The 13,517-nt window shown below is 41.2% G+C and overlaps 1 protein-coding gene across 1 annotated transcript; it reads left to right on the top strand.

Annotated features, from left to right (window-relative positions):
- The first annotated feature begins 700 nt into the window (after positions 1 to 700).
- Positions 701 to 12,969, top strand: LOC147199055 (actin-related protein 2-A). The gene is made up of 9 exons (XM_086122495.1): positions 701 to 839; positions 2,842 to 2,952; positions 5,289 to 5,504; positions 5,888 to 5,960; positions 6,049 to 6,185; positions 6,412 to 6,561; positions 8,540 to 8,685; positions 8,768 to 8,900; positions 10,351 to 12,969. The coding sequence occupies exons 1-9, from the start codon at positions 792 to 794 to the stop codon at positions 10,519 to 10,521; spliced, it is 1,185 nt and encodes a 394-aa protein (XP_085978621.1). The 5' UTR covers positions 701 to 791; the 3' UTR covers positions 10,522 to 12,969.
- The last annotated feature ends 548 nt before the right edge of the window (positions 12,970 to 13,517 follow it).

The raw sequence follows: 13,517 nt of genomic DNA, 5'->3' as shown, positions 1-13,517 counted from the left end.
CATACCTAGACTCTTAAAAATTGGAGACAGGTCACACTCTCGAGTCCTGAAATTGCTAACAGATTTTCCACTATGTGTGGCTGTTTTACCTTTAGGGACACTGTGTTAGAATTTTTGGTGGATTAAAAAAAAAATTGGGATGACAACATAACTCAACAGGGACTCTGAAATGGGTCGGCAGGCAAATCTGCCAAGGCTGACCATGATTGAACTTGAACTATATATCGGCCCTTAATGGCCACTTTAAATTCGCAATTCTCAAAATGTATACATTTTGTGAGGCTTTAAAAACAGAATTGGTAAAAACATAAAAGAAAAACCTTTTCAACAGACTTGCTGGATTGTGTCTGAGAAAAACGTCGGGCGTAAAAGGTACATTTTGTGAGTATGATGCAATTGAGAGAGTTTAGTAAATGCAACCAAAGCACATTTTGTTTTAATGTGGGAATGACGAAAACTTGACAGTTGGAGCCAATACAGTATGGTGCCTCAAATACTGTACATCAAATGTAATCCTTTCAGCCCATTGTAATTCAAGAAAATGTCTGTACTGTGTGCATTATCTCCACATTTTGTGATGTTTTTTTTTGGGGGGGGGGTAGATTTATTTGTATTATTTTGATTTAATAAACAAAATTAACACACAAACAAAACACATCCGCGCACACGCGCACACACCGGATGAGCCCCAGTCCCTTCCGCCTCCTTTCGTCCGGGCTGGCGTGGTTTCCTTCCGGGCTTGCTGAAGAAAAGTTGCGGGGAGGTTTGAGACGACCGGGGCTTTCGACAGAATGGACAGCCAGGGACGGAAAGTGGTGGTGTGTGACAACGGCACCGGGGTGAGTTTCGAACCTCGTTCTGTCGTTTAGTTGAACGGTCGCCATTTTCACCGCTTTGAAAGAATCAGGAAGTGGAGCCTCAGTGCTAACTGGGCGTGTGGCTAACTAGCTGGGCTAATTTTCATTCATCCAGACGTGACATGGAAACCGCATTTAGAGACGTCGCTGTTATTTCCCCTCAAACTGAATCCACTAGCGCGTACTCAGTCACACAAGGTTGGCCGTCAAAATAAAATCATATTAAACGAGAGCGTGTAGTTATACAACCAATTGCACGACTGTAGCTACCCACCTAGCCTGCTAGCTTTCCAGCTGTCTGTCTCCTGTTTTCCGATGGGCAACGGAAACCTTTGATGTGGTTTAACGTCACCTTAACGTCCACTTTTTTCGAACTGAATATCCCTGGGTCAAATTCAAACAATTTTAAAACACTCCAATCCGATTTGTGATGAACATTTGAGGTTTTTCACCAGGCTTTCTGCATAGTTGTTTTAGGCCGTGTCAAGTCAATTAAGGTGTAACCTTTTTTTCGTCAGCCACATTGTGATTTATTACTGTTAAAACTGCTGACGTAATATTTTCCCTCAAAATGCGTGTAATCACACTAAGCATAAGTCTGTTTTTTTCGTATCGACAGAACCACCAGGAAGTGGTTGACTTGTTAAATCGTCACGTATTGTGCACGCTCAGCAGACCTACCTGCGCTTTAAGGCGTATTTGAGCGCTTTATTTGCGTTAATCATGTTGGCTAGTTGTAGTTTTGGTGAATTAAAGCGTCAGCAGCTGGCCAATTAGCATGATGGTATGTGGTTTGCATTACTGCGGTGTGCAGGAATGTCATATAGTTGACCCTTTCGCAGAAGAGACTTCCTCTTGTTGCTTGTCAGCATTGAAACAGGATGTTACAGAGCATTAAGCCTTAAAAAGACGTTTGTAGTTCAATGTGTCATCTGTACACCTTTTTAGCGTCTACGTGTCAGTCATTTTATCTTCACTGCTCCGAATTTTTAGGTGTGTTTGGAAATGGAAGGAAAAGACAAAAACTTGACATATGGAAGAATCCAAATGCTGTTTCCTCTCTGTTAACATGGAGCACTATTTTAATGACATTAAATATAACATAAAAGAAGAAACTGGCTCTGAAAGTGCTGAACCTTAAAACGATACCAAAATCAGTCTCATAAAATGTACTTTTAAAGCTATAGAATATAGCTTTGAAAGTCCACACACCTCTTTGTAAATGGTGTTTTTTTTTTTATATGCTCAGTTTTTTGTTGTCCTTTTTTTCCTGGTCTTCAAAGAAAATCTTAGCCTACACCCACACCCCACCTCCCTTTCGTTCACTTTTTTGTCAAAACATCTTGTATGTTGATGTTCTTAGAAAAAAATATGTTTTAAATATATAACCATCACAGGGTTTTTTTCTGGCTCAAATTGAGCCAGGGATAGTCCCACCCTGACCATGCGACACAACGTGCATGTATTCTGTAAATTCTACTGAGTTTCTTTCTTTTACAGGAAACATACTTAAGAGTTACAAGAAGAATATGACTATTATGTTAAAGCATTAATTTATTAAAACTTGCATAGCTAGTGTGGTGGGTCACTATTGTTTGAGACACTCATCGATTATTTTGAAGCAGACACAGGTTGTCTTTGTTGTGATGCTCCTAATTGGAAACGGATTCATGTCCGCTGAAAACCCCAAAAAATTAAAAACAAATAAATTGGTGAAACCCAAGTGCCTTTCCAGCAGCTCCTATATTTTGTTGTTCTACTTCTTCTTTTCATAACTTTGCTGCTGTGGATCTGGGATTTCTCCATTGCGAGACTAATAAAGGTTTTCTTATCTTAAGTAATCATGGTAATTAATTAGTTTGGATAAAAAAATCCAAAGACACTTTAGAAGGTAGGCTCCATTATAGTAGTTGTGCTGTCGTGCTAAATGTCATGTGCTTAAATATCCTCACAATTTCCTTTTGCAACTTTTTTTGTTTTATAGTTTGTCAAGTGTGGCTATGCTGGCTCCAACTTTCCAGAGCACATCTTTCCCGCCTTGGTGGGCAGGCCCATCATCCGGTCCACGGCCAAAGTGGGAAACATTGAGATCAAGGTACACAACACCTGCTATTTATTCGTTCATGCCAATTAAAAAAAAAAAAAAAAAAAAAAAAAAAAAAAGAAACCACCTTTATTCACGAGAGAATCCCTTTTCTTCTCAACCTTACACCCTGAAAAGCCACAATAAAAGTACAGTTTCTGAGTAAATTTTTGAATGGACTATCACTGAAAAAAGGGACTGAATGTGACTTGATGATTCTGAAAAACTAAAATTGGCAAGACGTGAAATGTGCAAAATATTTATTGCATTTAACTTCACCAGTGACGTATTATCAAGAATGTACTTTTTAATTGCTTGCATCACAAATATGTCTGTCTCATCCCATCAAGTGTGAAACGAAACATCCAAACAAATCTTTTTATCTTACTATTTCTCAAAATGAGTTGGCTGCTCTTTTTTTTTTTTTGCCAAATTGTGATGTCATCAACCGCATTTGTCTTTGGCGTTATCCCACGCGTGCAGAACTGCTTCACTAATGGATTCATGTAATTACGGAGCTTGGTGATGAAGTTCTGCCTCCATGAGCGAACATACAGATGGTGTCTATATGGGGGGCCTGTGGGTTCACACACATTTGTTTTATTCTGGTTTTGACAAGTAGGCTGCCCCTATTTTTGCGTCCTAGTGTGTGCCAGCGAGCTCTTCTATATCTGCCATTCCACAAGAAGAAGTCGCTCACCTTCTAACAACCCCCTACCTCCGCACCGGTTGTCCTGGCAATGGAATCCATAAACACAAATGGGAGTTGGCCTGTGGTCAAAGGGAGAGGATGATGGGCAGTGGCTGATTAAAGCATTTCACAGACATAGTTAGACCTCTGGAAAGGGTAATAAAATTGTGCAAAATATTGCGTAATAGCTACATTTGTGTCAGGACTTTTATTGAAATGTGTGGTAGTTCTTAGTTTATGTTGGCACGTTATTTCGTAGTTGTTCCTGTTTAAATTTGGTTATGCTGGCCGCCGGTGTGCAGTTTTCTGAAAGTAAAAAGTATTTTGAAAATCCCTTTAAATGTATTAAATTTAACATAACTGTAAATAGTTAACTAGGTCAGGTTTTGTGAGTTTTCTTCCAAGCTCCTCTCGCTGTTTACAAATCTTTTTTTCCCTTTTGTTGTTTTATACACACAAACTTCCTCTTCCTCCATGCCCCCCCCCCCCCCCCCAAGTAGAATTCCCACAAGATGGTGAGTGTTGGATGGCATTTGCTCCCTTGCATCATCTTGCCTGCCTGTCATGATGTGACCACTTTCTTTGCCCTTTGTTCTTTCTACTCACATTTGAAGTTGTCGTTTTGGCCTCATGAACTCGGTGCGAAAGGATTGTTTGAATTTTGGAGTGAGTGTTGGCTCGAGTTTAGCCTATTTCTAAAAATTCAATTCCATATTGTCCTAAGCCACTGAAACATTCGCAGTTTGAACATCGTTTTCTTGTTAAATAATGATGCAATTAAAATGTATAGCACATAAAAGTTAAATAAAAATGGAACCCCTAAAGTCACTCCGTAGCGCTTCCTGGAAAGTTAAACAAAATTATCCTTTGACACAGTTAATGATGAACACGAAATTGGCTGAATATGGTATGTCATAATAGAATGGATTAAAAAAATAAAAAGGTCTGAACGCCACAAAAGAGGATGATAAAACAGGATGTTTGCAGAGAGAAGTGGCCACTGATGTTCCCATGTCAGTGTCATCAGGAGGTTTCAACAGAGATGCAGAGAAACTGGAAGAGTCACAAAAAGGCATAGGAAGTCGATGCCCTTGGGAATTTTCATAGTTCAAACACCTGTTGTGAATTTTGCCTTGCATTCAGTAGTTTAAGGAAGGTCAAATTAAATTGCCCTTTAAATCTTACTGTTGCGGATCACCCTAAAATGTCACCTACAGTTTTGTAAATAGCTAATATTTTGAATGCCCGAACACATTTTTTACATGACACATTACGATATTTTCTACATCTGCTACATTTTGTTTTGACAGTCCACCACTTTTTTTTATTTTGAGACCACACGCAGAGATGTCAGAAATCAAAACTGCAAAGGATAAACTCATAAAATGGCCGCCATCATCGGTTAGAAAATTTCTGGACTAGATTTAATTGCTTCACACATCTGACAAACATCCCGGAAACAAAAAAATAAAGTATTATGTGCATGTAGAGTGATGGTGCATGCTGGAGAGTGGAGTGCAAAAGCAGACAGTTGCGTGATGGCATAGTTTGACTCCAGATGAGTTCTAACCTGATACTCGCAGTTTGCCCATTTGTCCTAAAATGGAATTTGGACTATAAAATTAAATCTGGGTCTATTCCCCATTCTCCTTTTCAGGATTTGATGGTGGGAGATGAGGCCAGTGAGCTCCGCTCCATGCTGGAGGTCAACTACCCCATGGAGAATGGCATTGTGCGCAACTGGGACGACATGAAGCACTTGTGGGACTATACATTTGGCCCCGAGAAGCTCAACATCGACTCGCGCAACTGCAAGATCTTGCTCACTGAGCCCCCCATGAATCCCATCAAGAACCGGGAGAAAATCATCGAGGTAGGCGAACGCATGCAATTCAGTTTTGTTTTTTTCCCCTGCGACGTAGCTGTTCGTCGCCCAAATTTCTCTTTACATTGAGTTGCAGAGGTTAGAGGTCACACAAATGGTAGAAAAGGTTTTGGGCTGATTTATCTTAGGCTCAACAGGGGAGTGTAGGCGTATTTTTATCTACACCGTAAATTGGTGTCAAGGCGCCCCAGGGAGGAGCAAAGTTTAGCTTGGATAATTAACGGAACCCGTGACAAGAGAGTCTTTGCCGAGCTTTAACGGGCATTGTCAAAGGGGATTTACCTGGTTAAAAAATGGCATGCGGTTTTGCAAAAAAAAACCACAATGTCAATATGCACACATGCCTGACATTTGTTTTGCGCCCCCTGCAGGTGATGTTTGAGACATACCAGTTTTCAGGAGTCTACATAGCCATTCAAGCCGTGCTGACGCTGTACGCTCAAGGTACGAACCGAAGAAACTCGAGGTTAAATAAGACTGTTTGTTTTAATGAGCACATCATTGTTTTGTTTGTGTGTGCGTGGTTTAACAGGCCTTCTGACCGGCGTGGTGGTGGACTCTGGCGATGGCGTGACGCACATCTGTCCCGTCTATGAAGGATTCAGCCTGCCCCACCTGACCAGACGTCTGGACATTGCCGGGCGGGACATCACCCGCTACCTCATCAAGGTGTCACTCTCAACACACCAGTGTTCAACTGCAAACATATAAAGTTTTACATGTGGTAATAAACCAAATTTTTTTTAATGGAGAAATGCAGTCAAATGAACAAATAAGGACCGTAACTTTTTACCAATTTTTTAAAAATTGTGTTTAATTAATTTATTTTGATGTGTTATCCCCCCCAAACTGGGCAAATAGTTTCCCTTCTCACGATTGTTATCGTTTCCCGCAGTTGCTGCTCCTGCGAGGATACGCCTTCAACCACTCGGCCGACTTTGAGACGGTGCGCATGATGAAGGAGAAGCTGTGCTACGTGGGCTACAACATAGAGCAAGAGCAGAAGCTGGCGCTGGAGACCACCGTCTTGGTGGAGTCCTACACGGTAAAGTGACGTGGAAGCAAGGTGGTCTTTCTGGTTGTGTGTTGTGGCTGACTGGTTTGTGTGTTATGCTGCCCTCACATGGGCATTATGCGCAGTGCTACGGACACTGAAGCGACGGTCCGTCCCTATAGTTGTTAAAGCAAATTCTCAATTTCGTTGGCTCCCCCTCATTTTTTCCGTGGTTATGAATAGAGGTCAGGAATTTTACCCTAGAGCCGAGAATGGTTGGAATTGACTTTTGAGGGTAATGTGTCGGGTCCGAAAGAAGATTCTTCTCAGTTCAGGAGGTGTTTGATGTTTTGGTCTACAAGGCTGATTGCTCCTTTCTTCGAGGAGGAATATCTAAAAATCAACCTTTTCTTATAGAATTTGTATTCAGGAGGAAGAGAAGACCTTTCTCAAGGTTAATGCTTTCAAAATGTCATGTAACTTCCGGGGCATGTTCCGAAAAGGTTTGAACTGTCTTTAATTACATGACTATAAGAACTAAACTCACTCAAAAGGTACTGCAACTGAATATAGAAATACTACAAATGTCACAACCTGAAAATTAAGTAAAGTGAATAACATGTTAAAAAAAAAAATCAACATTTTGATGTTTATTGCCAAGCAAGCGTAAGGCCACTGAGCTAACGGCTGGTAAAAGTCTGCTTAGTCTTTCACCCGCTTCAGGTGGCGGCCTGTGGTTGAGTTGACTTTTACACCTCCTGAATTATTAACGAATGTTCTCCTTCTTATATTAATTCATTATTCAATAGGTGGACTCCTATGCACAAGTCCGGCTGCTTAATGCCACCCACTGTTACATTTTATTTACAATTGATTCGAACTTATTAAAGTTCAATTTGTGAGTGTTCTTAATGTGATTAGAAATAGTCCGGGTCATATACAAAAAAAAAAATAGGAATGTTTGTGATGTGTTCAACATAAACGCAGCTGTGTTTTTTTTTTTTCTTTCATAGTTTGACAAGCAGCGTATTTGTATCCCGGTGTTTGCCCATTGGATGACTCGTGGCCCCTTTGCTTAGAAGCACAGCTTTATATAACAAGCTTGTACTCTTAAATTAACGGGCTTTGTTGCGGGGGCCGCTGTAAACTTGAGATTCAAACATCTGGTGGTCGGCGCGGCGGTGCTTGTCCGCCAGCATTGCTTTTCTTTCCAATGTCTTTTTTTTTTTTTTTTTTCCTTCCTCGCTCCCTCCCTCCAGAACCACAGAATCCAAAACCATGCCGTGGCCAGCTAGTGTTGTGTCTCTGAGCTCAGTGTGTGTGAGTATAAGAGTGCGCTCGTGTGTATTTGGGTCCCCTCGAAACAAGGAGAGCAATGTGAGAGTGGCCCGTGGCATCATTTCCTGGGCAGCCACCTTTGCAGCAGCAGCAGCGGCGACTTCCTATTCGCTCAATGAAGCCTTTCTATAGAGACGCACACACACATGTACTTCTACAAGTTGTGCTTTAGCGTCAACATTGTGTGTTTTCGTCTGCCTGTTCTCTCATGCGCGCGCATGCGTTTTCATGTACCTGTTCTCGTCTGTATGAGTGCTCTTGTCTGTTCTCAAGCGTGTACGTGGGTTGTTTGGGAATTGTAGTTTACTTTGTTACACAAAACTGAGTGACGTATGCCATACATTTGAGGATTGATTGCTTGAAATCTCTCTAAATGTCACAAAAAGTTGCCAGATTTGTTGCAAGGCACATCTTTGAAAAAAAATTGTTGAGATAGAGGTTGCCAAGTTTTCATCCCCACACTCAAACTCTGGTTGCCAAGGTAACAAAAGCCAGGCTTGGCATTTGCGTGACTGTATCACAATACATCTTTATTGATACATCAAATTGACACTGGCTAATTTTTACATTTGCATGACTGAAAACAGTACCTGTAGAGTTCTTGAAGCTTTTTTTTCCTGCTGGAATTCTGTTAAAATGGCTCCCCCCTTTGTTTCCTTTCATGTCCCTCCTCCCTCCCACGCGTCTGCAGCTGCCAGACGGCCGTGTGATCAAGGTGGGCGGCGAGCGCTTCGAGGCGCCCGAGGCCCTCTTCCAGCCGCACCTCATCAACGTGGAGGGCGTGGGCGTGGCCGAGCTGCTCTTCAACACCATCCAGGCGGCTGACATCGACACCAGGTGAGCGGCCGGGCCCGCGACCGGCGCTTCCTTCCATATCTGATACGACGGAACATTTTGAACTAAAATTCTTTCTCACCAGGCCCGAGTTCTACAAACACATTGTACTGTCGGGGGGGTCCACCATGTACCCGGGGCTGCCCTCGCGACTGGAGCGGGAACTCAAGCAGCTGTACCTGGAGCGTGTGCTCAAGGGGGATGTGGACAAGCTATCGGTGAGAAATTCGCTTGTGGTTCTGCTAAAATAACCATTAGAGTCACGAGCCGGAGTACAGCAAACGTTTGCTCAGACCCACTGGAAGTAATTGAAATAATCATGGTTGTAATTCACAGTGTTTATAATTAAGACCCTAAATATAACAACACCTGCATACCTTTCAAACAGTGATGCCCCCTGTGTATGTCGAACTGGTGCAGTGCCCTCACCTGCCACCAGATGATGCCCTGTGTCCAATGAGTATAGGAATTGGTGTGTAGCTGGTGATAAAATCGCTGTTTGATAGCCCAAGTAGTAATATCTAATTAGTTCAGTTGACCACTGTTCATGTTACACTTGGAAAAAACACATTATGAAATGCAATGTCGATGACTGTTAAACAATCCTGTCAAGCAACTGTTTCCAAGAAGGTTACTCCTTTAAAACAAAAATCCTTTAGGTGAACAGTAAAAAAAAGGTTCAACACTCTTCATGATGAGTAAAACTTGACAAATTGGACAAAACAATAAAATTATCATTTTAACAACACCCTCACTTCCCCTAAAAAAAAAAAGCTTGCCTAAATACCAAAGAAAAAGCACACCTTGACTTGAGGTCTCGTTTTTGTCCAAATATATGCTAATTTGTTGTCTAAGCATCTCAACTATGTGTTTTATAGAGTTGCAAGTCTCCAGTATTTACAGAATCACATATTCTACGTATCCCCTCGATTAGTAACATAATCAGATTAAAATTGATTTTCTTTGTTACACAACAATACAAGACAATATTTGGATGTGAGGTAGCAGAATTAATATTTCCGTTCACCTGGGTCACCGTCTTCGCATGTGACTTGAAATGCCTCGCCCGGTGAATATCTGTGTGCCAGTTGTTTGCTCATCTTAGTCAGTCTGCACGTTGGGTGCCTGAGTGTGTTAGCTGTGGCCATAAAAGATTGTGTATAAATGTTTTACAAGGACATCATTCCTTTTCTCCAAAAATCGCTTTCATTGTAAGTGTATGTTTGTTACCGGTCATGTGTGTTTGGTGTTGGCAATAACAGAGGTGCTGTTGTGCTACGCATCGCACTTTTATCTTCCTTGTAAATGTGAAACAATCCAATTTTGGACATTCTCTGTCTTTTATGGACAATCACCTCCTGGCTTGCCACCATTGCGGCAATTTTTTTCTATAACCAAAATAACATTTGTCTGTGTAGAAAAATTGTCCCTTTTGATGCTTCCGTTTTTTTAATTTCCCCAATGAATTTTGTCAGCACGTTAATTCATAGTGGTTAGAGTAGCATAAACAGGAGAACTGAGCTACAATCCAGGGATGGATCGGTTTGAATCCCCCTTAAGTTTTGTGGCGTTTTCGAACTGTGCCGTCTCCTCTGACGTGGATACTTGCAAATCAGGAAGTGTCCAACGTTCACTTCCGGCCTTTTTTTTTTTTTTTTTTGTAAACAGAAATTCAAGATCCGCATCGAGGACCCTCCCAGGCGGAAGCACATGGTCTTCCTTGGCGGGGCGGTACTCGCCGACATCATGAAGGACAAGGACAACTTCTGGCTCACCCGCGAGGAGTACCAGGAGAAGGGGGTGCGCGTTCTGCAAAAGCTGGGTGTCACCGTCAGATAAAAAAAACAAAAAACAAAAAAAAACATCCTCACACACACACACACAGGAAAACATACACACAAAAATATATCTATTTATCCTTCTTCTCTTTCCCACTGTCGCCTTTCTCCTTTCCCGCTTTAATCTTTCCTAACAAACGGTTCCATCTTTTTTGCACAATTCCCATATAGCGTTAAAAAAAAAGGTTGACGTCATCGCCAATTTACCGAGAAAGTCGGGGACATCTTGAAGGGAAGCCTACAAGTTTTTTGATATCACAATCAGGGTCCACCCAGCATTTTTTTCCCCGCAACTAATCACATTTTTTTATAAACAACTTTCTTTTTTTTTTTTTTTTTTTTCTTACCAGGGAGAGGGATGACTTTACTTTCTGTCACTGCGTTTTTGCCGTCTTTTTCTTCTTCTTTTTTTTTAACCCTCTCCTTTGTTGCAGTGCACTACTACCATTGTAAATGGAGTGTAACCCTGATAACAGAAGTTTGGTTTTAATGAAGTTGAACTCTTGTCAAAGCAGTGTTTCCCCCTGAAGTTTGGGTGTCCTTCCTCGGAACGGTGGCGATGAAACCCAAATTTGTACGCAAGTCAGAACGCACCCGTTGTCATTCCAAAAAGTATCTTGACGACAAACACTTGTCAACCATATTGTAAAACAATGAAATACTAAGTATGTCGTATTGGATTAGTTCATTAGTTCTGCAGCCATTGATAACTTTGAAACATCCTGTGTCGGACGCTCATATATTGAGAAAGCCAATTCACAACTTTATAGATAATTTATGAATAACAGCAACAAAAACAGCAATAATACTACGACTCCTACTAATTATTATTATAAATGAAAACTAAACTCATTGTCAGTCATTTGTTCAAAGCCGGTCCTTGTCGAGACTTGGTGAACAAAAACATCATCCTGAGAGTCTGGGCTTGTCGAGAAAGCAAATCAAATTTGAGGAACTGTGGTCTTTAAAAAAAAAAAAGAAGAAAAAGGATAAGTACATGTTAATGGATCCCCAGTTACGACGTTCTCGACATACAAGGCTTCGAGGTTACGCCTGCGCAACAAGCTAGTGGTGAGCAGCCATATTCAACGTAATACTTATTGCTAAGCTATGCTAGTGCAATTTTCAAGTTGGAAAGACAGTATTTGTATAAATACGCTTCGAGACCATAAATATCACATCAACAACAAAGTTCGTCGTATTCAAGTAGTTCAATGTGCAGTCATTCGTCATCTCCAAACATTTACAGAAGACATTGTGTAATTTGTAGTTTTATCGCTAATTTAGCCACTGATTTCCACCATTTAACGACAGTCCCGATATACAACATTTCGAGGTTATGAATGACTCTGTAGCGAGCTCGTAGCGACCAACCAAATTTGACAAACCCCGAATTTGTAGGAACGCGCTGTAGTCTTTTGCTCTGTTATGCGAATGCTAATTATAGTTGTAATTACGGTAAATATTTTTTACAAAGCCGAGAGAGGCCAAAAATTATATAATCGTATTCTTACCCTGCTGTGCTAACAAATCCATTAACCTGCCATTTGAAACATCTTAAATCAGTACAGTTGTAAACATAGAACCCTCTGTACATTTTTGTGAGCCGGCCAGCTCGAAACATGTCCTGTTTATTTCTGCCATTGAAACGGGGCATTGTGTTGTAGTCGGACAATAAGCAGAGCTGCGGTGTTGTTGGATGCACAGCTTAGTCACATAAATGCTATGGCGAGCCCTCGGTTTACATTACCTGAAGTGGTTTGCAAACCAGAACATGGAGTCGTCTATTGTAGGAACGTACGGTTGTGACTGAGCGTAACGGCGGCTAACTAGCTCCTTCTTCCGTCATTGGAATCTTTGCATGTCTGGAGCGCCGTAAACAGAGTATCAAGTTTGCAAATGTACTCCCAAAAGTGATCCCGATACGGTGTGGCACTGGTTACTTGATAAAAATGTACGACCCAATGGAAAAAAGTTGCGTTTCGGGAAACTCTGTCTTAAAGGAGCTCACACACATAATGAAAGACAACAAAGAAGCTTGCTTTGACTTATTTTGTGTGATGGTACTTTTCAGCGTGAGGGGGTGTTAAATATGCCTTAGTGTTGATCAAAAAGGCCTGGTGTTGTATATTTCCTCCAAACATTGAAGGTTTAAATGGAAAAGGCTGTCTTTTTTTTTCTTTCTTTCTTCGAGTCCCCTGGCGTGACCTAGAGGCACTTGACCATGTTATTTTTTTTTTATAATGATTTTTGGATTGTATATTTTCTTTTCCTTCTTTTCCGTGGATGTCTTATCCAGTGCCAAGTGCAGTTCATGTTTGATTGTACGTCTATGCTCTTAATTTTTTTTTTCTTTTCTTTTGTCGCCACCATTTTGTTTGGACACTGTTGTTGTTCATAGCATAACTGCCTAACGCTGATTTAAATAAAGAAAAGTGATTTATAAGGATGCCTGGCTTGATTATTATTAGTCCTCTTACGTTTGACTATCCGTAGTTCCATCTGCCAATCATTCCTCTCTTCCAATTCATCCATGCGCCACCACCCATCCATTGTACCACCCTTTCATTATCCATCTTTTGTGTTCCCTCCATTATTCCATCCCTCCATCTGTCATTTCAACCACCCATCAATAACATCTTTCATCCACCCACCACTCACTACATCATGTTCCATCCATCCTTCATCCACTCATTCACTTTCATCCCATCTGTCCCCTGATTTGTTCTGTCCATCTATCATTCTACCCATCCATATCTCAGTTCATTCTTCCATCCATCCTTCGAGTCGTCATTTTACCCATCACTCGTTTCATCCATCCATCTATTCCTTCTGGCGTCACTTCCATCCTTTATCATTCATATAATCATTCCTCTACCCCATCTTTTGTTTACTCTGTCATTTGTCCATCCATCCATCGGGTCATGCATCCTTTGTCCGTTGAGCTCGTCCAGCGTTTCATCCACCATTTATCCAGCTATCGTTCATCCAGCTATT

Source organism: Hippocampus guttulatus, chromosome 10, assembly GCF_054856545.1.
Source record: "Hippocampus guttulatus isolate MCC_2025c chromosome 10, RoL_Hgut_1.0, whole genome shotgun sequence".
Lineage (NCBI taxonomy): Eukaryota > Metazoa > Chordata > Actinopteri > Syngnathiformes > Syngnathidae > Hippocampus > Hippocampus guttulatus.
The sequence above is the reverse complement of the archived record's forward strand: the minus strand, read 5'-3'. Positions and strand labels throughout refer to the sequence as shown.